The sequence below is a fragment of the Oculina patagonica genome, chromosome 13 (genome assembly GCF_052425735.1).
Source record: "Oculina patagonica isolate OP01 chromosome 13, crgOcupat, whole genome shotgun sequence".
NCBI classification, from domain to species: domain Eukaryota; kingdom Metazoa; phylum Cnidaria; class Anthozoa; order Scleractinia; family Oculinidae; genus Oculina; species Oculina patagonica.
The window spans coordinates 31,916,361-31,942,711 of NC_135770.1; the positions used below are offsets into that span (position 1 = coordinate 31,916,361).

A 26,351-nucleotide genomic window follows, 5' to 3' on the forward strand; every position below is an offset into this window, starting at 1 on the left:
TAACCAACTCTAACTGACTCAAGAATAGCCCGTTCCCTACTGAAAAAAAAACTACGACCCTGTATTTGTTACGGCTGTTTCGCTAAAACGTGAAGTAGGTTGACTGATAAATATTTTGGTTAAAAATTTCAGTAGAAAAAAATAATTCTGAATCAACATGCTAAAAGGTGCAAAATCACAAGAGATGTGGTTGGGACTAGTTACAGCAAGAAAATGTTCACAGGGACATGTTACAGCAACAAAGTTTGACGAAGAAATGTTGCAGCGACCTCAACCACACGTGCGAGCTAATACTCTTCAGCACAACTCGAGTTTGCGATGCAGCTAGTCATTTTTGTGTGTGTCCACGTAACATGTTCCTCTGACGCTTCGAGATATTTCCCTGCGATATATCCCTTCTTACATGTGTATAGTTGAACTGTAAGACGTTCAAAGGTCTCCAAGTCCAATACCTTCCGTATAAAGCACAAGCGAGAAAAACAAATGAAACAGTTTTGACATCCTTCCAATAAATGCTCTAGCCCATAAAGTTGATACCTGTCTCGTATCAGTTTTAACATGCACAGAAGCCTGTTTAAATTTGTCAAGCTTAACACATTTTTTTCTATAAGAATATTGTTTTTCCGACCCAGTCTGTATATTCTTATTTTTCTGCCGATGTCAGGCTGAAAATATTCTTGAGAATATTCTTAGATTATAGCGTATGACATTTCCGTTTGTGGTGTATACATACATATGTATTACATGTACCGTTCATCGAACTGTCATTTGGCTAGTGCAGGTTTCTATCCTTTTATTGTCTAGTTTTGCCGTTTAGAAAAACGACGAATTTTATAGGTATTAGTAAAAACATTATAGTTGTATTGTCTTTACAAATTTTTAACACACGAAATTACTATTCTTTGCAAAATTTCAGCCCCGGCTTTATTCTTAAGTGTGCATCCAAGAGAGTACCAGGCAACAGGTGATACAGCTCAAATCACCGATTTCGCCCAAACTTAGCATAAATGTTGGGTATGGTGAGCTATTCCCTGTGGCAAAACATTAGCTCAAAATATTTTATTCCCTTGGAGTTATGGCTCCTTTTGCAAAATTGGCCATTTTTCACTAATTTATGCATATTTAATTAGCTGACTTTGAATGACCAGTTCCACAAGAAAAAAAGACTTCTGAAAATAAAATTCACTGCATTATATTCTGTGGTTATAAGGCTTTAAGTACAATAATTTACTTCAACCGTCCGATTTGATTTCTTCTCCTCAAACAGATTTTTGGAAGGTACACATTTCGTACTGTTGGAAATAGCCTTCAATTAGTGCCAAATATCTCCCTTGAGCAACAACTTATTCTTACATGGGTAATGAAATCCATCATTTAACTTCACAAAAATGGCACAAAATGTTTGGGGACCAATATATTTTATTCGTACTGAGGAACTAAACACACGTGACTTAACGATTTCTTGCTATTTCATCAAAATTCACCGAAACACAGAAGCCATTTATTTACTCAATTTGGCACAAGGGACAGTTCTCTCAGTCAGTTTACATGATATAAATTTAACTGGAAATAAACAGCCGCTATCCCCCGCCATCTTGGATTTATATTGAGCCTGCCGTTTCAGTCAGCGGTACGGCCCGTTCACGTGTCATCACGCGCGACCACACGCGTGGTCACACGCGTGTTCATAGATATATTTGCTTTTCCTCCGCGAATGTTCGTTTTTGTCATGGTCTGGCTGAGAGAACTGTCGCTCCGTGAACTTTGAACAGCTCTTTGAATGACTTTATTGACAACCTGTTTATACCTTTCACGAAGTACGAACCACGATGGATTGGCTGAGTTCAGCGTGCCTAAAAGCAACAGTACACATGTCAACTGAGATCGAAGTACAACAAGGAGAACAAAATCTTCAGAAGAAAGCATCTAAGTGTCGATAAGTGGCATGTATGTAGCATTACTTTCTTGTTTCTTAACTTTGATGTGCCTAGATGTTGGATTGAGCGAGCTTGTGAAGAAAATCTTTCGCTGTTGTATTTACATTTGCTATCACAACATTGCCGAATTAAGAAGCTTATATGGCTCTGAAAATGCTCCGAAAAATGCCCATCTTGGCATCTTCGTGCAAAGAGATACATGAACAAAACAGGTGAGAAACATCTGCAAGCTGGAAACCCTAATTTTCAACGGAGATGCTCACATCAAATTTTCACAACTGCTTCATATCACTGGTATTTCTTTGGATATAGACTGTCCACAGCCACCCCCTGGCTTCTTCAGTTTTGCGCTGGCGTCCAGTTCACTCGTTGTTCTCTCCACCACGCGCTCATCGATCGAAGAAAACACGAAAAAATAGAGGGCTGTGGACAGTCTACTTTGGATACGTTTTCAACGTTATCCTCATCTTTGTTTTGTTTTGCTTTGTTGTTGTTTTTTAGTGTCTGGTGGTCTTTCCCTTTACTTTAATATGAACCCAAGGTTCCCTTCCTCCTGTTCAACAGATCAGTTGATCCCAGTTAGTTCTTGAGTCATGAAAATACTTTTCTTACTCACTACCAGGTCTCGAGGAAACGAAGCTTACTTGCTTAGAATGGACTACGGCAGTGTTCCTGTTTACTGTCACATGACCAGCTCTGGTGCCGGTGCATGCGGAGGAGGTGGATGGTCGCTGGTCATGAAGATTAATGGAGAAAAGGTAAATCGTCTGATATTCTATAGTTAGCAAGGGCTTAGGTGTCTTAAGGCGAACCCGTGAAATACTCCCTAATGATTCTTTAAATCAAATCTATAAATCAATTATACAACCTCACTTTGATTACTGCTCGCGTGTTTGGCACACATGTGATAAAGGGTTTACGGACAAAATTACAAAGACTACAAAATCGTACAGCCAGAATTATCACTAGGTCTGGCTATGAAGTCAGATCTGCTGATCTAAGAAAGGACCTAGGATGGCAGCCACTAGAAGATCGCTGGTACACTGTACCAACAAAAAGTAATAACTATGTATAAAATTGTCAATAACCTAGCACCCCACTCGTTGGCACGAAACTTCACTCCAGTTAGAGAGACTCGCCACTATGAAACTAGAGGCTGCCATATAAACCTATGTGTTCCAAAACCCAACACTGAGTTTCTTAAAAGGAGCCTCGCCTATAACGGAGTAGTAGCATGGAATGCACTTCCTGTGGAAGTCAAATAATCGAAAGACCTCATAGCTTTAAAAGAATGGTTAAGTATTAATATAAAAGGTAAAGTCTGCTTCGAGCCTAGTGGCCCATACAGGCCGGAGCTTATCCCGGTTTCCGTAGCATTAAGCGACTGAGAGTATTGCTACTCCCCCCTGGATGGGATGCTAGTCCATCGCAGGGTTACCCCCCAGCAGTAAATTCGCCGGTACCCATTTATACACCTGGGTGGAGAGAGGCACTGTGAGAGTAAAGTGTCTTGCCCAAGAACACAACGCAGCGCCCCGGCCAGACCTCGAACCCGGGCCGTTCGACTCGGAGGCGAACGCGCTAACCATTAGGCCACCGCGCCTCCCAAGTATTAATATATCTACACATATTTGAACTCATTATTTATTTTAAAATTCAATTTTGTAATTATATTAGAGCACGGATCTCTGGAAGACCATCAATTGATGAATGTGATTCCGTGGATAAATAAAGTTTTTCTATTCTTCTATTCTTCTATTCTATTCTATACTTTCCAAAGCTATTCGTTACAAAAATGTCAAAAGAAGCGAGAGCGCTGGAAACAAGAATGTAAAAAATCCATTTCCTCTTCCTAGCTTATGATTGACACCTGTTGTATAAAGCGCATACGTAAATCCTGCTTAGATTACCCATACTTTACCCATTCAGTCCTTTTGTTTTACAATATAAAGCAGTACTCAATCAATAATTAAGGCTTTTATTTCTATTAAACAGTAGCTATAGATCGACACTGCAGTGGACATCAGCGCACTGGAGATACCTTTTCTCTGCTTGTTTTGAACTGAGTTCACCGGTCAACTCAATCTTTCAATTTGTACCCGTAAATTCTATCGCGATTTTGGTGGGCTTGAGGAGGGGGGAGGGGAGGGGGGTTTATTTTCGGAAATTTACTTATGGAATTTTACAGTATTTTGTATCAACAGCATGTCGATCGCTAAAAGCCATAACAGATCTATAAACATCTTCTCCCTGGCAATTCCTTTCTAAAAAAGCAAACGTTTTATTTTGTAGCGGACGTTCCATTACGACTCACATTACTGGGCCAACAAGGAACACTACAATCTTGATGGAGGAAGGACTGGGTTTGACTCACAAGAGACCAAGTTACCAACCTACTGGAACACACCCTTCTCCAAGATTTGTCTTGGAATGAAGATCGGCCATCAGATGAAATTCATTGTAATAAACAAGCATGCAAACTCTTTACACTCGCTGATCGCTGACGGGAAATACCGTAATACCTCTGTGGGTCGTGATACGTGGAAGTCGCTGATTGGTTCCGAAGCATTCTTACAGACTGGCTGTAACAAGGGAGGCTTCAATGTTCGTGATAGCTCTGCGGCAAAAACCAGAATCGGAATAGTTGGTAGCAAAAATAAATACTGCTCAAGCAGTTATTCCAGAATTGGCTTTGGCACTGCAGGGCTTCGTGGTGATGACACCAACACGTGTGGAAACGAGGCAAGATATGGAGGAGCGCATATCAAAGCCATGGGATACATTTTGGTTAAGTGACACGAAAATCACTTGAACACTTTACTCATAAAACGTCTTTTATTCAAAGCTTGTGACATCTACACTATAGGGTTAAGTTTCTTGACCAGTGGATATTTTTTCCATTTTTTTTAATTGTCAGTATATTTATATTAACGAGTCTTTTATTACACATGTGTTATAATAAAAGTAACAGTTAATGTCAAAATAATTCAAATGAAATTAATAACAAAACTCCCTTTGTTGTCAATATGTGTTATGAAGCTTAACATTTTTTTTTGGAATTGAGTAATTTTACTTCATGATCAATTTTTTATAATTTTGTAGCTACTGTGAGATTCTTCTGATTAAAGGGCCTGACAGCCCGCACAGAGATTTAAAGTTGTTTGTCTTTGTTTATTTAGAGCTCTTAGCTCTAAACAATAGTTTCCATCGGTGGTCGTGTTTGGGTTGTCTACTGACCTGGTTTGGACCTCCATAAAAGAGTCAACGAGATTCGTATCTAAACATGTCTACAATTTAGCTATGTATAGTTGATGAACCTTCGAGGTTGTAGCAAGAAGTCAGTAAAACTTAGTCAGTTAGTCAGTCGCAGTTGAAGCCAAATAAAAAAGAGAGCCAAACGATTTGCGATAGAGTCCTGGTTATACCTCTAACACGTCTAATTCCCCAGCATCTCAACTAATTGCGTCGGGAATTTGTGAACATATATCTGGCTGAAAGCTTACTTTCTGGTGTGAGTCCTATCTTTTGGGAAGTGTTTGATATACGACTATCCCCGGGCGACTTACCTCAGTTCAACATCCCGTAAGGATATTCTTCTGATCACAAAATTTTTCCACTTAGAAGCGGTGTCCGCTTATGGGAGGTTTAAAATTTGGTGTTTGCATGCTGAAGGGGATGAATAGGGTACTCAAATCCGCCGTTCTGTGCTAGTTTTTGGCCAAATCCGTAAATCCGCCAATATATATATTTTTTCTCACATCTGAATCCGCATTACTTAAAAACTTTGTGTGATGTAGTTTCACTACTACTGACAGTAAATGCTGTTTTATTTCAATTTTTTAAAGAAGTTTCGTTTTATTCCTTTTTTTGCGACAATTTCGCCAACATACCGACAAAGACTGACCAAAGTGATCCGAACTTCGTTTAGTATCCACGATCAGAGCTTCCTGATATGAGTGTCCGGAATCCGCGCCAAAATTCTCAGCTTATCCGCGATCCGCTGTATTTTTGAAGTCCGCGAACCCGCTCTATGTATCCCAACAAATCCGCGAACCTATTCACCCCTGTCTATGTGCTTGGGACCGTGACTAGTTGTCTGCTAATAGGGCTCATGTGTTCGCCAATAGGGGGTGTCTTTAAGCGGAAGTTCGACTGTATTTGCAATTGTTCTCCTTGGACTTCTTTTTTTTCTTAGAAGTCTACTCATCCTCTGAAGGGTTTCCAGTCTCAAAGGTTTCTCCCTGCAAATAGAAAATTTCCCGTCTACCTTTGTCCCAGACAAGAACGAACGTATCCAATGATTTTGATTTTTTTTATGAGATTTTACCCAGTGAATAAGACGCTATATCAGGTAGCTAGAAATTATCAATGGAAAAATTTCATTCGTACAGTGGCCTGTAGTGGAAAGGTGTCTTGTTACGGGGTGTCCCATTTGCGTGTACAAGCTTAAGCGGCAAACGCATGTACTGTTCACACAAGGAGACATGGAGCGGGGACCTGTATTAATACTAGAGGGGAAATATGGCAGAGACAAGTCACAGAATTAACTAACTCAAGAAAATTATGCAGCGAGCCATGTGCCTCAGTGATATGTTGCAGCTAAATGTCCCCTTGAGCTATTTGTGCAGGGCAGGTTTTAAGTTTGAAATGAGTTTCCCAAGAGGGAAGACTGGCAGGAACAAACTTGCGTGATGCAGTTACGTGACGCCGTGCGTGACTGAAAATGGTAGTCCTGGGTACTAGTGGGCGTCGCAGGCTCAGAACGACGAAACGAAATTTGCGAAACGAGCTTCGAATTTGCAGTCGACTGCTTTCCTACAAAAAAACACACCTGGCAGTCAATTTACTTCGTTTCCAATGTAAAACTGACTGTAAAATTTTTGTACCAAGGCAGAATATCGTATGCTTTGTAGATGAAGGCGTTAAACGTTTGAAAACACCATGCCAATATGACAAACTGGAAGTACTTCGCTCTTTTCGCCCTCGTGGTCTGCCTCACGCCTTGTTTAGCGACAAACAAGCGATGTGTTTGGGTGATTGATGCAGTGGAGAAAGGAAATCCTTCAATGGTGGCATCTGTAATAATCCCAGAAGGAAAGTATTTCTTGAGGATAAGAGTAAAATGCGATAAGATGGTAAGTGTTTTTGGTTGCAGAAAAATGCATGTTGATTTCACCGCCGTCCGGCTTCGTAAACTTATGCAATTCATTAGCTTAGAAGTTCGTTTATCGATGCATTTTACTGTGTGTTCTACCTGACTATCAATCATTCAACTTGTGAGTTTTCTGTTGTTCTTTCTTGTGGTATAAAAGTTGTCTATTTGGTGGCGAATTTCAGCTTGAATCTCAGTTCAGTGTTGATAGTCTAATTGTACACTTTGCTTCCTTCTGCAGATAAATTCTGAAATGGTGAGATCCCTAGTCTTAACAGGTGTTAACCCACTGATAAGTATTGAATCAGAAGCATTTGGATTAAATCATCACAAGGCTAGGAGATATTCAATGCTTATCTCTACATCACTGATAGAAATGGGAAATCAGGAAAGTTGTGGATGTCTTTCAAGAAATGAAAACAGTGGAAATGACAGGTGTGTTCATTTGTGATAAGGTGTTTGTTGATGATTTGTGATTTTAGCAAGAGATGTGCTATTTCTTATAAGCATGTCCCGCTGTCCGTCTATTAGGTAATGGCACAATCTGATTGGCTACACAGGTGCTGTGCATTGAGTGCACGCTCAGTTTTTTGCTGAATTTTATCAGTCAAAACCTTCAATAAATCAATTCTAGAGATATTCTGTTTTCAATAAATCGGTCAATGGTTTATTCTTAATCAATTAGACGGGTTGCTCTCAGTTTCATCGACCGTCGATAGTTGACTCGGGGCTATGTCCCTCGCCAACTATCAGCTGATACAAGTATGTGTGTGTGTGTGATGGGATGGTGGGGGGGGGGGGGGGGGAGGAAGGGTAAGAGAAGTCTGAACTGTGGGTTCCCATTCCTTTTATTTCTGGTCCCTACGGTACCTATTTCGGTTATTTCTATCACACAATATTATGCAATATAAAATTAATTTGTAATTCCAGTTCCAGCCAACTTGGAAATCCCACTCCCATAGAGTTCTTGAATCCTCTACTCCCTGATTTCTGTCACCCCCCCTCCCCCCCCCCCCCCCACAAAAAAAATATCCCAATTGTATAGAGTTTTTCAAATCCTCTACTCCCAGGCTCCTATAACCCCCACACCCCTGTACCCCCACAGTTTACAAATCTTTAAATTTTACTGGCTGCACTATCATTTACTGAATATTTGCAGACAGCTTTACACGTAATTTAGAACATATAAGTGATAATTTCATGGTTTCACTTCAGGTCAAACAAATGCTTTTGTAATGGTGTTAAGCCCAGTTGTTCGCACTCGGAAACTTTTGAAATGGTTAAGGCAGGAATTGAATGCTGTCAGATTGAAAAGAACTGTTCAAGTTTCTCAGAGCTGTGTAACCCAGCCTGGCTGGCACCTCTTCATATTCCTGAGATGGTGACAACATTACATTGCAAAGTTATCGACAGTGGAATTGGACCTTACATAGACTCTCACAGGTAAAAAAAAACTCTGAAAAAACTGATGTCACTGGCACAAGAACTACCAGCATTAGCTTGTCCCTTTTTTGACGGCCAGCTTAGCTTGCTAGCTTCCTAGTTCCCTGAAGAAATGTACTGTCATATTGTTCCTCTAGCATTCTGAGGAGAGCATCTCTCATGTTAGGCTGACAGCTTGTCGCAGGAGAGAGTATCACTAAGTGCTGAGTAGAAATGGAAGGTTCATTTATTGTGCAAATTGAAAGCTATTAATAGCAGATGGAACATCAAAATACAGGCGAGTTTTACTACCTTTAGGATTTGAGTTTTTCATCGCATGCCTGATTGCTCATCCAAGACAATAACATTTCATGCGCCTATCTTTAGACCCAGAGTAGGAACCACATTTACCTTTAGGCTAAATTTCAAATTGGACCCCCTTTTTATAGAAAACCTATTTAGCCTTAAATTTGGAAACCAGTTCTTGTTTTCTAAAATTGATTAAAAATGTTTACTTTTGGAAAAATATAATTTGGACAAGTCATTACTGTACATGTATATAATTTCATGTTCTGAATGATTAGTGCTTCAATTTTACATTATGTGGTATGCAATTTTACACAAAGAATAGGCCAAATACAACTTAGTTTTCTTAGCAACAATATAAATTCTTCTTCAGAAAATTAAAACCTAAAAAGCCTAAGTTTGTGTTAACTACCATTTATGTAAGAACCTGTTTAGGCTAACCTGTCAAAATTAGGTTCTTTTGTGTGTTCTTACTGTATCTATATTCATCCCTATGAAATGGGCCGGGGCGGGAAGTGAGGGAAAACAGTAATGTGTGAAGCTTGACGAGAATTCTCAGAGGGGCAGGGTGGAGGAGGGGGTCAAACTGGAAAGCCATCTATGGGTGAAAAGACAACACAAGATTTTTTAACACTGAATTGCTAGAAAATGCTGTACATACTAGGAAGTTCTTTATGTTTATTGAATTTTAATACACTAAATCACTAGAAAAAAGACTAGTTTTTAAAGATTATTTATTTTGTTGTCAGATTTACTGTACACTTAGATGGATTTCACTTGTTTGTCAACAACACAATTCATAACAGACTTGGAGAGGAAGTCACACAGCTGCCGACAGTTTCCCGACAAATACCTGTCAACTGTGTTCCAAACCTTAGTCCCATCTGTGTCATTGGATCCTTAGAAATGTCAAATCATGTCATTTACACTGCTTCAGAATTGGAAAAGATGCAATTTGTAAAGATTCAAGTGAGTAAGGCTTGGTACAGGTCTTATAGTATATGTTTTGATGAAAACAATCTCTTTTTTTAAGTTTTGTTCTTAAAATGCAACTCTATAAATGTTAAATAACTTAAATTTTGTAATTTATGTCTGAACACTTTTAATTTTTTTTTTTCACTTAATTACTTGTCAAATTTGAAACTCGATCTAGGTTGGGTCATTGTGTTATCTTCTTGGACAAAGCTTTTTTCACTCAGGCATATATATGGGTACCAGCAAATTTACCATCCAAGGGCTGACTTTTGTTTTTAAAAAATTACATAATAGAACTGTCACTAGTTTTTTTCACAGGAGGATTATCGCTTAATAATCACAGTGCGGTTAATATTGCTCTCCATAGACAGTGAGGCAAGCCAGTGTTCTGCTCTAATTGTTCTCCTTTTTTGGCAGTTTGAAGACACAGTTCAAAATAGATGTGCATCTAAACAGTCACAATCGTCCGTGGAAGTTAAAGGAGCACTGTCTTTACCAAACCGGATTCTGCTTAATACTGGTGTAAGTTGACAAGTGTTTTGCTTCTCCAGTAGTCTTTTTAATTACCTTATTTCTTCCTTAAAAAGATTTGATTTATACTTGATCAAACAGTAGTGAAATTTATTTTAACATTATGACAATAAATAAGTTGGATGTCATATACCAGTAGATTAAACTATGTTTAATTTGTTCTGACCTAATCTTTCAAAGGCTGGTATTTTCGAGGTACAAGCTGACCACACAAACATGCCTACTGATGTTAAATGTAAGTATGTCCTTCAGGAAAAAATGATAATCAGTGAAAATCCATGTTTTCCGCCTACTCCTTTTCCCTTATCTTCCCCCTTTGTTATTCCTTCTTCTCCTTAATCCCTTTCCCTTCTTTCCTTTAACCTTTCCCCCTACCCTACATCTTCCCGCCTCTGTTTCTTTTATCCCCCTCTGCTATGCCACTCTCATTTTCCCGATTTCCCCTCCCCATTCAGCCTTATGGTCTTATTGTTCTTGGTATAAATTATCCAGTCAAATCACCCTCTTTTTCTTTTAAATTCCTTTTTTAAAATCTTTTTACAGCACTCAAGGATTATACACTTGTGTTCTCTGGTTGTGTCAGCCATGTGGTCAGCCCCGCCCAGCCCTCAGTTCACACAGTTACACTTTTGGGTTTTGGAGAATATCAAGATCAAGAAAAGATTTTTGTGGCTCTTCCAGAGAAAGGTAGTTTTAACTTAAAAGTGGTGGTTACATAGTCAATAGCTAGTTATGTTTTATCAGCTTTTAATTTGTGATCTAAACTTAAACTTAAATACAAACACATCATGAGTATTCTAGTCTCTCAGAAGCACTTTGACTAATTCCAGTGACTGCCACAATCATAGCAGAATACTAAACAATTATTCCACGAGCGTGCGTTGAATATGAGATGGTAGATAGCCAACGAGGCACGTATCGCCGAGTTCTATAACGATCTCATATCCGAACAAGCGCGAGTGGAATAATTGTAAAAACGCCCATAGAATTACCATAATATTTTAGTTCCCAAGCTGTTTTTATTTGTGGTTAATAGTATATGAACTCATATACCATTGCCTGTTAACCAGTCAAAATGCAGGAATTGCAATAATCATACCATTGCTAGTTTTTAATAATAACATATATACAATTACACATTTTGTTTACAAAGGCACGCCATTAAACTTTACAGAGCAGAAGGATTCTAGTGGTCGAAATGTCTGTCAATTCTTGAGAGTCTTGCTTAATACAGGTAACGAGAGAAATACTCATTGTATTTTTCATTCATAATATCAATAACTTACAAACCTGTTGACAAATACACTGTCATTTCCTTTGTTAATAACGTTTTGGATCATTGATGCTAAATAAAAATAATCTGTCTTTCTATCTTTATTGCGGATCATTAATTCGGAATTCTGTCTCTTTGAACCCGTTATGGACCTCAGATGGTAAATGGTATTTTGTGAAAAGCCAAAAGCTAACTTCCATGGTCACTTCCAGTTTAATCTAGCTTGGCATAGAATAATTTTTTAAGCTGGTGACAGAGCGGTGCCACGGTGTACCACTTGAACAAGGAATCTGAGCTGATCCAAACTCCACGTAATTGACTTTGTCCATGTCGTGGTTACTACCTCGCAATCGTGTCGAGTGCTGTTCTAGAAATTGTAATTAAATCATTTTTGGAGGGTTTCTTATCGCTGATTCTTAAAGTTATGGCGGAAATGACAGTGGTTCTACGGCGTTCCAGTTAATTACAGTATTCAGTACATGTTTTCATTCCCACAGGGAGTTATCCGTGTCAGGTGATATCAGGGAGTGTTAGTGGTGTAATGGCACAATCATTTGTTACCCTAGTAATGCTGAAGACACCTCATGCAGAAACATTTCATTTGGTGCAATTTGAAGGTATCATCACATGCACAGAAGATCCTTTTAAACAATAAGACTACGAGTCTGAGTCTTCTGTTGCTCATAAGAAACAAGCCAAGTAATTTGCTTACTTTAGTAAACACCAGACCATCAGATATTTCAAGCAGAAAATCCAGAATTTTTCTTTCAAACAATCGTGTTCTAACCGTGAATGGTAGAAACTCGTCCGTTTTCTGTTGGAAATCCGCGAATCTGATTGGTTTTCCCATTGTTTTCTGTTCGCCGATAGAACACAATCATCGCACGCGCATTTCTCTTTAAAAAGATAATTATTCCTGAGTTTTAGTTGTCTTAAAAGTGCATAAAATTGTAGGTCAGTTTGACTGCAATTCTTTAGAGTTTCTACTAAAACAATTAGATTATTAACTCGTTTTCTCTGAGCGATGGTCAACTCGGAAGCGCCTCGTTAAGTATTCGGTCATAGAAAACTCGAGCTCATTAAGTCTAATTTCTCAATGGAAATTTAATAACAAAAACAATCTGTTATTCTAGTGCATTTGATCATCATTTTGCATTTCGAATTCTGACATCTTTTTTTTCTGTTTTCAGGCTCAACACAGGCTGGAAATTGGACAACACTCTTTCATTTCCCAACGTCTCTTAAGCGTTTACAAACAGGTAGCTGATTAGAATATAATTGGTATAATTCTCTCTGTAGGATGTCTATAATACAGCCACAGAGCTTTCCCTCTAGACCAGTCCGAAGTAGTCCCTTAGGGTAAGTCTAGTAGACGCGCTCAAGAAAATTGCATCGCCCCCACCAAAAAAAATATAAAATCAACTCTTTCTAAAACGGACACCGTCGGGACCGGATCCAACTGTCCGTTTTACAGAGTTGTCCGTCTTATAGGAAGTTTGGTTACAGTAAAATAACTGAAAAACGGCAGGAACGGGACCATCGCCAGGTGTCCTTCTTAAAGTGGTGTCCGTTAAGAGAGATTTGACTGTAGACTCTCTTGCAGTCTTAAGTTTACTGTGTTGACTTTCGCCAGCGATCCTGGTATGTGCAAGGAGATGCTTGACATTTCTCTGAATCGTCCAACCAGTCAATTCAAGGTTAATCTACAGTACTGTACTTTGTTTTTATCCAGAGCACGATCACTGGCAGAGAATCGAATCAACTTTCAGTGCTGACAACTCGAAAGGCATAACATTGTCTCTCACTGGCTTGGCATTCACGGCTTTTGTCTGTGACAGTTTGTTTATTTGGGGAAAGGCGCTGTTCTACAGGTATTGATTTAATTGTAAAACGTAACGAGGACTGAATCTGCCCAATACCATAACCCTTAAGAATTTTCTGGTCAGGCTCACGTTTTGGGATTTATCTCGACTTTCCCCTAGCAATTTCATCGAATTTTTCCTTTTCGTTGATCCGTTGAAACCCTGAAAACTTTGGTTGAAAACTTTCTCAGAAGACCGTGTAAGCAAGGCTACGCGTTTGCGAAACTTATTTTTTGAACAGGGTTGCCACAGGTCAGGAAATGGTCAGGGAAAAATAAAATTCTTCAAGGTCAGGGAAAAGTCAGGAAATTTATTTTGAGTCAGGGAAAATGGACATTTTGAAGAAAAGTCAGGGAAAATTGGAATATAACACCGCTGATCTCATGCAATTGATTGCTGGAAGAAATATTTCAAGTCTTTCAGGTCAATGTGATCTCCGCTTTTTTTCCTTCTTGGAAGTGAGGGCGGAGGCCGCTACTATATCTGACATTTTGAATTTATTTGGTCAGGCAAATTTTATTTTTATATAGGAAAGTCAGTGGCAACCATGTTAAAAGACCAAAAAGTACTTTTCAAACAAAATGTTGATAATCAAATTGTTTTCCAAAGTTCAAAATTTCTTATTGGTGTGAATTAAATGTTGTTTGCAACGCTTTTTTATATCTCTATTTTTTTCTTCAGTCCAGACGGTGGAATTTCCATTCACTGGCTTACTGACTTTCCTGGGAATTCGACCATAATGGTGTTCACTTCGTCGCCGTTCGATGGAATGTTTGCATTTCTCACAGATAATCAAGAGGTGAGATTTGTACTTGTTTGATGCTACTTTGACAAAACACAACCACTGAACTGAAACTCAGGAACAATTGATCACCTTATCTCAGTCTCAAAGGAGCGTTAAGTCTAAGTGTCAACTGACAGTAACCCTCATAGACAGTTCCAAGTTTTCAAAGAATTTAATGTAGAAATGAGGGGGTGGATAGGGGGGCTGGCCTGAAAACGCTCTCCGATTGCGAATTTTTTTCCAATACATTGAGCGGATTTGCAGATCTCGAAAATACAGCGGATCACGGATTAAGCTACGAGAGACTCGTTGTGAGCTGGGCCAGTTGGTTAGAGCGCCCAACCGGTATCTGGGAGGCCATGGGTTCGATTCCCACTCAGAATTTTTCTTTGTCCCATGCTCGTGTCATGTTGAACATCTCATCTTTATAATTTATTACCGAGCTTAAAATTTATCATCTTTATTATTTACTACAAACTTGATGACTTCGACATTGCTGATCCTAGCAGGGGAATAGTGACGGATTTACGTATTTGGCGACAAAAACATAGCACGGATCGGCCAATTTGCGTACCCCTATTTACCCCCTCAGAAATTGAATGGAAAAGAGAGCAAAACCCGCTTTAGGTTAATGCATCTCGCTCAACGAGGACTGTTGTGTAGCGACCCTAGACTGTTGTAATGGCTTACGCGAGAGACTAATCACGTACAGTTTCCATTTTTTTTTACAAATTGAATTTTTGAAAATATATATTTTTTTTTTTTTTCCCATTCGGGAAAATTAACATTTCCTTTTTTTTTTTTTTTGTTCTTTTCACAGGTCTGGGTAGGTCAAGCAGGCTCCGCAAAACTGCAACGCCTCGAAAGCATTGTGGGTGGAACGAGACTCACACCAAGCCTCTATAGCTACAACCAAAACGATTCGTTTGTCCTGTCGATATTCTTTGACTCGGCTGGAAGGTTGCAGCAGGTTAGTGTACAGTGATCTAAACAGGCTTATAGTGGCTTATTGCACAGTGAAAGAGGATATAGAAGGTTCGTGTCAACGAAACAGGTTACAGCAACTTAGCGTACATTGGGAAGACAGGTTGCAGCAGGTTTATTTGGGAGAGAGGCGTCTGTGATTCGACTCTATACTGATGACGTAGCTCGACAGAGATCGAGGCAGTGTCTGATTGGCTGTTGCTGGGTTTTGAATTTTCGCGCGGAAGTGGCAACCAATCAGAGACACTACACGGATAGCTGTAGAGCTACGTCATCAGAATGGAATTTTTCAGGTCAATTTTAGACTGCGTGACAAACTATTACTCAAATTTTGCGGGAAGTTTAGTGAAATGCCAACTCTGAAATTCAATCTTCAACCAACAGTTTACGCTTTTTGCTGCTGTCAATCATCTTAGCACACCTGTTGAGAAACAGAACTTCACTTCAACCGGGCCAAATGGTCACGTCTAGTTTTTGCAGATTTCGATCTATTTTTGTTTTTTTCTGTTTTTGATGGTTCGTTGGCTGTCGCCATAATTATGATTGACGGCAGAGAAAAACGCATTATCACTGAAAACCGGAATAAATCATTTGCTGTTCCCTCAGATTATAGCTGATGGAAGAGAGGATGATGGCAAAACAGGGTGTATCTCTCGTGAGGAAATCCCTGTCGGCAGAATCATTTCTCGTCAAGTGTTTGCTCGAAAACAAGAAGAAAACATAAGAAACTTTCAAAACGCCAAGACCAAGTCAATTTCTTGCGTCCAGAAACCATCGACCAATCAGAATCTACTCACCAGTGTGGATGGCCCGTGTCCTTTCGCGCGGATAAGCTTTGAAGCTAAACACGATGTGTTATACACGAGAAAGTGCTTCTACAGATTAGAGCCAGCTGTCCATTGGGATAGCGGTCTCATACAGAAGAGCGCGACACTTCATGAGTACTTCGCTAGAGTGAACAAGGCTGTTAACCCTGACTGTAGCGGCATAAGTCAAGATAGAAGAGAGTCTCTAAAGGAATTTTTACCAGATGTGATACATCTCGGACGATCCGAGGGGTACTCTTTTGTGTTTTATCTTTATTTGGATTACGATTACCAAGTTGGTGAGTGAGGATTGCTTGAGGTATGATGTATGTAAATATATCAATTTTTCGATGCATGTTGTTCTTCCAATTCATTGCCAGAGGCACATTGAAGAAGCCATATCTTGAAACCTTTGTTCATTCTTTTTTTTCTGTTTTTTTTTTTTTTGTTTTTTTAATGTTTGCTTTTGTTTCACTGATTGTTTGTTCGTAGGCTAAATAATAATCGCCATATTATAGTTACTAAAATGTCTAATTCACATAAACCACTGTTCTCTGTTACCCAGAAACTAGTACGCACTCGTGGAGTCTCACTCATCTCCAGGCCTCTCTTCACGTGTCAGACGCCACAGTTTTGAATATGACGTCACGAAGAACAGAACTCATTCCCCAGAAAGCAGTCAAATATGAGGTAATATCAAGAACGAATTCATGTGGCATGCAAATATATATAGTGACATATTTGAACAAAGTTATAGGAATAGCTCCCAGAAGTCCCTCTGTAGCTCAGTTGTAAAATTTACGACTGGAGCGCCGAAGGTCGTGGGCTCCACTCCTTCTGGGAGAACTCGGAAAGTTGTTCGAAAAGTTTGTATCACTGAGTGATTTAAATAACTTTTTATTCAAATATTAATAAATAAAAGTTTGGCCAGCACCTTTTTATCGACTTTTCCTTTGTAAACACGTTGGAGAAGAAAAGAAATTACGACAACATAGAAACCCAGTCTGGACGAATAAATCAATCAGTAGTATAGAGGGAGTCACACAAATAACACCTCTGAATTAGACGCTTTATCGCAGCTGGAGTTCGTTTTTTGGCAAGTTTTAATGAGTCACGGTAAATTCTCCGACTTTGTTTACCCACGCGGAAAAAAACAAAATTTGCATACCATGTTCAGGCAAGCCCTTGACATGTTCAAACAAGCCCGTGACTGTCACGTCACGCGACGCTTTTTTCACAGCCGGTGTTTTGTTATTGGCGATGAGTCATGATATTACAACGTCTAAAAATATCATTCGGGTAAACCCCCGACACCCACGCACAAATTTGCATGCCGCTCGCGGCTTCATGTCAATTGAACATTTGTGCTTTTTAGTTACATGGCTTTCAGCAAGACCTTGTTGACCGCGAACAAAGCAAGTCAATTTGACGAGTTTGTTGAGCAACAAATTGAGCGAATGCCTCAAATATCGGGCCCACTTCGTGAAGTTGTCCGTAATATACTGGATGAACCGATCCCGCTTGAAGTGCAAAAGCGTTTGCTAAAACCGTTGCTTTCACAAAAGTATCACCCAAAACCCCCTCAGCGACTTCGTCGCAAGGAAAAGAAGGAGCAAAAAGGAAGAACATTCTAAATGAATTTGATCCTTTTGTACCACACGAAAATCGGGTGGTAACAAATTATCAGAATGAGATTTTAAACCTTCTTGATGTCGCGGAATACGAGGGGGAGGAAAATAGTGGCCGGCGTTTTATTTGATGGCGCTTTATCAGAGGTTTGGAAAAAGACCTTACACCAAACTTTATGGAAAAAATTCGAGAAAATGTAAACACAGCGTTTTATATCAGACATACTTACTCGTATCGGTTGCGCAACATTGATGATGATACGGTCATTGTTTACTACATTAACAAAGGCTCACCTTGGATTAATAAGCTTTCTGCAGCGAGAAAATGGTTGACCGAACAGGAGACAAAACGCCTGGCACCTGACAATATCAAAAGACCTTCTACAAAGTGGAAGTTTGAAAGCTTTTTTAATGTTGATGTAAAGGTTGTGCTTGACCGACAACCGCTGTTAGGCACAGGCCCCTTACCAGACTGGCTGCGCAACCTTGCACATGGCCGGTCGATGGTGGCGCTAGATACCTATCGAGATAATTTGTGTCTATGGCGTTGCATTGCTGTGCATCAAGGAGCGCTCCCACATCGAAGCACAGCAGCAGCTCGAGGTCTCGCAAAGGGGTTTTTTAAACTCGCAACTGAGCCGACCGACTGTCTAAAAACATCTCTTGATGAATTAGATAAAGTTGAAAGGCATCTGAATCAGGGTGCCGCTTTTTCTGATTGGCTCGGCATTCGAGTTTATGAGCCTGTGCGTGAAGAAAATGAGGAAGTCGTATGGCACCTAAGAAGAAACTCTCCAGCTATGCTGACGAACATTCTGACAATCGGAATTTACGAAGGGCACGCGTTTGTTATTAAAGATATTGAAAGGTTAGCCAAGACGTATGCATGCGCCCATTGCAACGCGAGATTTACAAAAGTTTGTAACCTTAAACGGCATACCCAAACTTGCAGCCAAGGAAAAACAATAATTGATTGCCCGGGCAAAAAGGTTGAAGAACCGCAGACAAGCTTTGAGAAGGCTTTCTATCCAAGCAATCAAGCTTCCAAAGAATCGCTTCGGTGGCTTGAACGAGAAGCCAAGCGGCGGAAAATTCACATACACCACGCGATGTGCGGGCATGGTGGCGAGCGTTGGGTTGAGCGCGCACCTGTCGACGGGTACGACCCTATTTCAAAAACTGTATTTCAATACCACGGCTGCCACTGGCACGGGTGTCGAAAATGTTACCCGCAAGATCGTAACAAAATCATTGACCGCAACGACCAAACACGCGAAGACAGGTTTAAAGCCACAATGAAACGTACAAGATTGCTACGAAGGGCCGGCTACCGCGTGATCGAGGCTTGGGCGTGCGAAGTAAGGGAAATCGTTGTTGATCCACCGCGGGCGCAAACAAAAAGCTACCCGCACGCGATCTTGTACGATTTCGAGGCGTATGGCGACAATAATCAGCGAAAGGAACCGACGCCAACACTCACGATCGAAAACGCGCACGTGCCAATCTCGGTAAGCATCGGTGACACTCTTGAAAGAGAGCCCACCCACATCTGTGAAAGAGACCCCGCGGAGCTGGTCCGCAAGTTTATGGAAGAGCTGGAGAGACGCGGAAAAAACATCCGGGCTCAAGTAAGAGCGGAATTTATGCCAAAAGACGTTGGCCTGCTTCCAAAAGCGCAGCGACAAAAAATTGAGGAATGGTGCAACCAGGTTCCTGTAGTTGGGTTCAACTCTGGCAGTTACGATCTGAATCTGATCAAAAATAACTTCGCGGACCGCCTTGCTGACACAACGGGCAAAGTCAGAGTGGCAAAAAACTGTAACAAAATCATGTTCTTGCTCACTCAGGGCTTCCGTTTCCTTGACATTATCAACTACCTTGGGCCAGGAACAAGCTATGAAAAGTGGGTTAAGGCATACGGATGCGAGGCCACGAAATCGTGGTTTCCTTATGAGTGGTTTGACTCCCCCGAGAAGCTTGACTACCCAGGGTTGCCGGATTATCTTGCTTGGTATTCAAGGTTGAAAAACTCCTTTGTGCTTAAACTTTCAGAATGGCGAACCTGCAAGAAGCTGTTCCGAGAAAAGGGTATGCGCACCTTCGCAGATTGGCTTTGCTATTACAACAACCTTGATGTTGCACCAGGCCTGGAAGCGTTAGAAAAGATGAAAGCCTTTTATACAGAAAAGGGTATCGACATTTTTAAAGATGCCGTAAGCATTCCAGGTGTTAGCTTGCATTACCTGATGCGAGGATCGATCGAGAGAGGAGCAGATTTGTATTCTCCGAGTAAAGAGGCTTATGATATGTTGAAAGGGGCGGTCGTTGGAGGGCCAAGCATTGTTTTTACAAGATACCACGAAGCTTTTGTTTCAAAGATAAGAGACCACCAGATTGAAAACCCGAAGCTTTGTAAAAACATAGTTGGTTACGACGCAAACGCTCTTTATTTATCAACAATGTTAGAAGAAATGCCTTGCGGAAATGAAGAAGTCCGCCACTTTTTTGGACATGAAGAAGAAGAGGCTGTTTTACTTACAAGAGACCTGAAAGGCGCTCGGAGCTGGTTTGGCTTTGCTGAAGTGGATATTGAGATTCCAGAAAAATTATGGAAAAAGTTTGAAGAGATGCCGCCTTTCTTTTATAACAAAGAGGTACCAGGTGAAGCCGTTCCAAACCACATGCTTGAATACTTGCAAAAAACAAAAAGAAATCGAGGTGACGGAAAAAAGTTAGTCGGTGCTCTTTCTGCCAAAATGATTCTTTTGTATGCACCACTTTTGCGCTGGTATGTAAAACATGGAGCAGTGATAAAAGCTGTTTACCGGAGGATTAACTACCAACCGAAAAAGATCTTCCCATGGTTTGTGGAACAAGTGACAGAGGCGCGGAGAACAGGCGATGTTGATAAGAGCAAGGCCTTGCTGGCTGACGTGTTTAAGCTGTTAGGAAACAGTGCTTACGGGAAGCTGATCGAGGCTCTAGAAAGGCAAACAAACGTAATTTATACAAAAGACGAAAAAGTGGTTGACCGAGCCCTGCGAAGCGCGTATTTCAGCGACTTAGATGAAATCGGGCAAGCGTACGAGTTGGAAAGCCGCAAGCCCCGGATAACTATTAGCAGGCCTTTTCAAGTTGGGATCGCGGTTTACCAGTTAGCAAAGCTGCGCATGCTCAAGTTTTACTATGACTTTTTAGACAAGTATTTTGATCGAAAAGATTTTGAGCTCATTCAGATGGACACGGACAGCTGTTACATGGCCATTTCTGCTTCGAAGCTTGAGGACATCGTAAAACCTGAGCTAAAACAAGAATTCGAGGCCCAAAAAAAACAATGGCTGGCTTGGGACAAGTGGAGCGGCCGCACCCCTGGTCTCTTTAAGCTTGAGTGTACGGGCAGCCGGATGATTGCGCTTTGCTCAAAGTGTTATTTTATCGAGGAACCAGAAGGTGAAAAAAAGAAGTTTAGCACCAAGGGGGTATCTAAGACGCAAAACGAAATAAGATGGCAAGGATTTAAGGCCGCTCTGAATGGTCATAAGGACATGGCAACAAACAGAGGCTTCCGTATGAAGGAAGGAAAAATGGTAACTTACGAGCAGGAAAAACTGGGTTTGAGCGCCTATTACGACAAACGTTGGGTGCTTGAAGATGGAATACATACCGAACCGATTGAATATCACGTTTAGCTGGCATTGACTGGTGGAAGGGCGGTATCAGGAGGTACTACGAGCAGCTCCTCGCGCACAAAGCCACGCTTGGGGCCGTCTTGCAAGTAATACAAAACAGGTTCGTTCGGGTTCATTACAGCTCTTTCAAGCGAAAAGACTTTTAAAGACCAGATTGGATCGGTGGCACGTTTTCCGCCACCTTCTAACTCACCCGGCTGGTACAAATATCTAACATTCACGGAGGAGGGGAGCTTTTTTTCGCTCTTACCAACAGGCCTCAAATAAGGAGTCGACGGCTTGGCAGCAACGGCTTTTAATTTAATAGCTTCTGAGGGTTTTTTGCCCGTCAGCCGTGTAACTTCGTTGTTCAGAGCGGCAATAACTTCGGGTAGCCTCTTAACCCACGCTGTCGACCGCTGGCCAGATGGCAGGGTCAACTCGACACTGTACTGATAACCAAACAGGCGCTCTGCCAGTGTGCGGTTGAAACGTTCAACAATGGCCTGATCTCTGTGAATGTTAACACGCCCGCGTCGAATAGCTGTTTTTCGATTTTCCATTTCTTTGGTAACAGCGCCCATGAATTCGCGCCCGGGGTCAACTTGCAGCATCTGTGGCCATTTCAGTGCACTACGCCTGTAAATTGCCTGAAAACCTTTTGCAACCTCAGTTGAATCTTTTGAGGTCAAAGGCTCGGCCTCTTTGTAACGGCTGGCAACGTCAACAACAGTCAACGCGTATTTGTAAACTTTTCGCCCTCGCGGCAATCTGTCATGAGGAAGAAAAAGAAGGTCCGCCTGGTGGACCGCGTTAGGAGTAGAAACATCAAACTTTGGACGCGGAACGTGTCGTGGTGCGGGAAGGTAGATTTGCCAAAACGCTTGTTTTCCGAGCCACCTTTTTACAGTATCTTCGGAAACCTTTGCGGCTTTGGCTAATTTTTTTATTGCAGAAATTCCTTTCCAGTATCCTTGCGGGCTGTAGTAACGTGACTCCAATTTATTATTTTCCATTTGAACTTAAAAGACTTAATATAACATGGAAGAAAAAAAATATTTTGGAGTTGACCCTTGTTTCCTTGCAGGCTTTAGTAATAATATGGCTCCGATTTATTATAACTTTGTTGAATCTTTAAGACTCAAGTGGCTAAAAGACAAAAAAAAACTTGGCGATGACCCTTATGGTCTGGGCGTTAAATTAACAAAAAAAGATATTGAAAATTTTTTTGATTTGTTGAAAAAAAGGTCTTTTGAACCAATTGTTTTTCCCGAACACAACGATTTTGCAGAACTGGAAGAGATAGAAAAACAAACGATTGTGCCGGTGGCGAACTTGTCATATTTGAAAACAGTTTTGAAAAAAAACGGCATTTTTTGGGAAGATTTTGAGCCGGCAAGGCTGCAATTTTTGGCAAACGCGGTGAAAGAATACAAAAATCATAACAAAAACGTCAACTACGGCTGTTTTTTGTATTTTTATTTCCAAAAGCTACCCGATTCTTGGCCAAAAAAAGAAGAAATAATCGAAAAGCTTGCGGAAAATTTGACGAAAAGTAAAAAAACGAAAAAAGCTGCCGAAAAACGTTTTCAAGATTGGTGGGGGCGCACACCGTCAGTGTGATTTGAGTAACGCAGTTTCGTTTTTTCAGAAGAGAAGGCACCGTACTTTTTGACGATTTCTTGGTATTCGCTGTCAGAAATTTTTCCATCTTCAAGGGCAGCAGAAGTAAGAGAGTTGATCGCTAACAGAGTTTCTTCAGCAAGTGAAAGTATTTTTTTGTGTTTTTTTGCTTTTCGCAAGAAAAACTTGACAGTGACGCTTAAAGAAGTTGTCGCGAGAGAAAAAACTGTTGCTGTCGCAATCAAAGGCCCGCCAACGACAATGCCGACAGCGGAAAGCGAAGCTGCAAGACCTGAGCCGGTAAGAATTGTCGCGGCACCCCCCGTTAAAGCGCAAGCTGTCTGACAGCGAGTATGCCAGCGCTTGAATTTGGCGGAAGTCTTTTCGTAGTGGGCCTGCTGATTTTCCAAAGTCAGTTTCATAGCCTTGATTTCGGCTTGTCTGTATTGGGTAGCGGTGGCCATTATACTTGTAAGCAAAAAAATTTGGATTTAATCACAATAATGGTTAACCCATTTTCCTGTTTTTTTGTTATAAACTGTGGCTGAGCAAGAAGGGTCTTGGTTTTCAGAAGGGTGAGTCCAAAACTTTTTGCTAAAGAAACCTGTTTTTTTGTTAAAAGCGCCCTTGGCTATGTCGCCTGACCAATATTTTTCAAGAAGCTTTTTATCTCCGCCAATGGCTCCTGTAATCATCATAGCAAGATCTTGCGCTTGCTGAAAACCAGGAATTTTTTCCCCGATTTTTTTGTTTACGGTTTCTCCAACCCCTAAGCCAACCTTCTGCTTTGATGCGATAGCGTTTCTTGCCAAAGCGTGGCCCCACTGCCGCTTGTTTTTCGGAATCGCGTCGAGAGCTTTTACCATTTTTTTGTCTGCAGCGTGTTTACAACTTTTTTCATCCTTTTTACCAGCACAGACAGCGTAATCGACGTCGTGTTGCATTGCGACCGCGTCTGTCGCCCCCGTCGGTTGCTGTTTGATTTTCAAAATCTTTCCGGTTTTGGGGTCGTAAGTCAGCTGCTTTTCAAGAGGATTGTAAGGCCCGGTGTAGTTGTGCCCCGGCAGCGTCCACCCTTTTTTCGGTTTCGGTAGCTTGCCAATGGCTTTGTGGATGTCAAGGCCTGCACCGTTTTTATTGGAAACAAATCGAGTTTTAGTAATACCGCAACTTGCGCAGGTAACTTTTAACATTTTTCGGCCGTTTTTTGTTGTTTCCACCCTTTCTGTTTCAGGCACATTGGGAGTAAACTTCCTTTCCTTTACACAATAAACCTCCATTCTATACCTGTTTAAAAAATTTTGGTTTTTTGTTTGGCTTTCCACGCGTCTTTGGTGGTCCAAAAACCTTTTACCGGATCGTAAACAACGATTTTTGTTATACCGCAACTGTTGCATTTGGCTTCAAGTATTTTTTGGCCATCGATGTTTATCGCGGTTTTTTTGCTGCCAGGCTCGTTGTAAGTGCAACGCCTTTCTTTTACGCAGTAAACTTTTTGAATTTCCATTCAAGTTTTTATCTTTTTTGTTCAATTTATGTGCTTCGAAAATAGTTAACATTGTCGCCCACTCCTTTGAATGCTTGCCCCGCAAGTTTGGCGGCCGCGGTCGCAAACGTGGGAGAGGGGCCAGACAAAAACATGCTTGCTCCCTCGGCGATTTTGTCAACTAAGCGTGGCTTGTGCCTTGCCAAAGCTCCTCCTTGGCTCTGGCTTTTTGAAAGGAACCTTGTCTTTGTGATGCCGCAACTTGCGCATTTGACTTTTAGCATGTTTCGGCCGTTTTTGGTAATCACCACTTGTTCACTGCCTGGCACGTTAGAAGTAAATCGTCTCTCTTTAACGCAATACACCTCCATTTTATACCTGACGCAAAAAATATCTTTTGACCACAGCCTCGTTTTTCAACAAATCGTCAGAAAACATTTCAAGAATTTGTTTAAACGACCTTCCTTTGTTTCGTTCGTTTAAAAAAAGCAAACAGTAGTAGCCGCACCGGATGCTAAGTTCCCACTGAAGCTGGTTGTCGTTTCGCAAAAAGCTCTTTTTTTCCCTTAAGAACAAGATCATTTTCCCATTCCGCGGGAGGCGGCAAGCCGAAAGAGTCAAAGTACTCGTATCTTTCTCTTTCTTTAAAGCAGCATACCCAATGGGTGCCGGGACCGCCCAAGTCGTCCATGTTAATTATGCAGGGGGAGTGATTTTTTGGTAAAAATTCGTTTCTTGAAAAAATGCCTTTTATCGGTATTTTTAGATAATCACACCATGCAAGCAGGTCAAAATCAGTTAAAGGAACGTCCTCAAAATTCATTTTTTTTCCCAAGTTCCAATAAATGGGGGCGGCCGCCGCATCACGTCTGCAGGACGGACCCTCATGCCATTGCCACCTTTTGGTTTTACCTGCAACCCTTTACCAAGAACCGCGGCCTTGACAAGCTTGAGTGAGTTTCTGATCTGTGTTTTGCTCATTTTTAGATCGACTCCCCTTTTGTCGCTAACGGCTTGCTTTATTTTTTTGATTTGACGCGCTGTTAGATGCAAAGTGTTTCCATCTCCTTTTGCAATGTCTTCGTACTTCAGCCTTAGTGTAATTGCTGTTTTATTCGAAAACGCCTTGGCGAGGCTTTCTTTTTGTCCCTCAGAAAGCACGACCTTACGTGAGTGGTAAGAAGTCATCGTGTATATATTTTGTGAAAAAATTTAGACCACAACCAGTTCGTTACCCACCTCCTTCAGAACCATTTCGCTTTCGTACAGAATAGCTGCGAATATCGTGTAATCCTGGGCATTTGCCGCTTCATTGAGCCTGTAGTGAAAAACCATCTGCTTCGGATCGTTTGTCAAGTTATCTTTGTTTTCTCGAAGGTCGAAGTAAAGAAAAGGGTAAAGTGTGCTAAAGTTGCTTGTCTGCAGCTGAACTCCTGTATTGTAATCATTCTTTCGGTAACGGTAATTCATTACGTCGTTAAGGATTCGCAGCTTGAAATTTTCGTCATACTCCTACTCAGGATAAAAGTTGGAAGCACCGTACTCCAACCTGCAAGTAGCGAGCTTTGCTGAGTCATCTCCGTCAATGTCAAAAGTGTCAAAAAAGTACGGGTTCTGGGTAAGAGCGTTTACTTTTCGGGTCTGCTGGATGAAGATGAAAACGTGCTTTGCGTCTTTAATTCCAGGATTTATCTGCCAAGTTCCAAAAGCCGCACGTTGACTGGTGCTGGGCGCTACCATTTCTCTCATGTAAGTCCACTTTCTTGGTTTTAAAAAGTCTTCGTTAGCAAGCGTCTGCCCCTCGCTCGTAAACCGAAGCTTTGGAACCCACAGCTCAAGGGTTCTTACAACAATTCGCCTGTTTGTGCCGTCGTTCTGCCAAATCATTTCTGCGTCAGACTGAAGTTGTAATTC

General features: G+C 41.0%; 1 protein-coding gene and 1 pseudogene across 2 annotated transcripts in view; both read left to right on the forward strand.

The window, feature by feature from the left end:
• The first annotated feature begins 2,102 nt into the window (after positions 1-2,102).
• On the forward strand, positions 2,103-5,074 carry LOC144635585 (putative skeletal organic matrix protein 5 pseudogene; annotated as a pseudogene). The gene is made up of 3 exons (XR_013567382.1): positions 2,103-2,149; positions 2,560-2,695; positions 4,230-5,074. The product of XR_013567382.1 is annotated as a putative skeletal organic matrix protein 5 pseudogene (transcript).
• Positions 5,075-6,723: 1,649 nt separating this feature from the next.
• LOC144636017 (cation channel sperm-associated auxiliary subunit gamma-like) overlaps positions 6,724-26,351 on the forward strand; it is a 31,802-nt gene continuing 12,174 nt past the window's right edge. Inside the window, exons 1-15 of the mRNA XM_078495154.1 lie at positions 6,724-7,072; positions 7,331-7,524; positions 8,305-8,532; positions 9,567-9,786; positions 10,210-10,314; positions 10,504-10,558; positions 10,867-11,010; positions 11,477-11,557; positions 12,094-12,213; positions 12,787-12,855; positions 13,329-13,467; positions 14,140-14,257; positions 15,063-15,212; positions 15,833-16,331; positions 16,598-16,722. Of these exons, the coding sequence (XP_078351280.1) occupies positions 6,887-7,072; positions 7,331-7,524; positions 8,305-8,532; positions 9,567-9,786; positions 10,210-10,314; positions 10,504-10,558; positions 10,867-11,010; positions 11,477-11,557; positions 12,094-12,213; positions 12,787-12,855; positions 13,329-13,467; positions 14,140-14,257; positions 15,063-15,212; positions 15,833-16,331; positions 16,598-16,722 (2,433 nt within the window). The 5' untranslated portion in view covers positions 6,724-6,886. The remainder of the gene's footprint in view (positions 7,073-7,330; positions 7,525-8,304; positions 8,533-9,566; positions 9,787-10,209; positions 10,315-10,503; positions 10,559-10,866; positions 11,011-11,476; positions 11,558-12,093; positions 12,214-12,786; positions 12,856-13,328; positions 13,468-14,139; positions 14,258-15,062; positions 15,213-15,832; positions 16,332-16,597; positions 16,723-26,351) is intronic.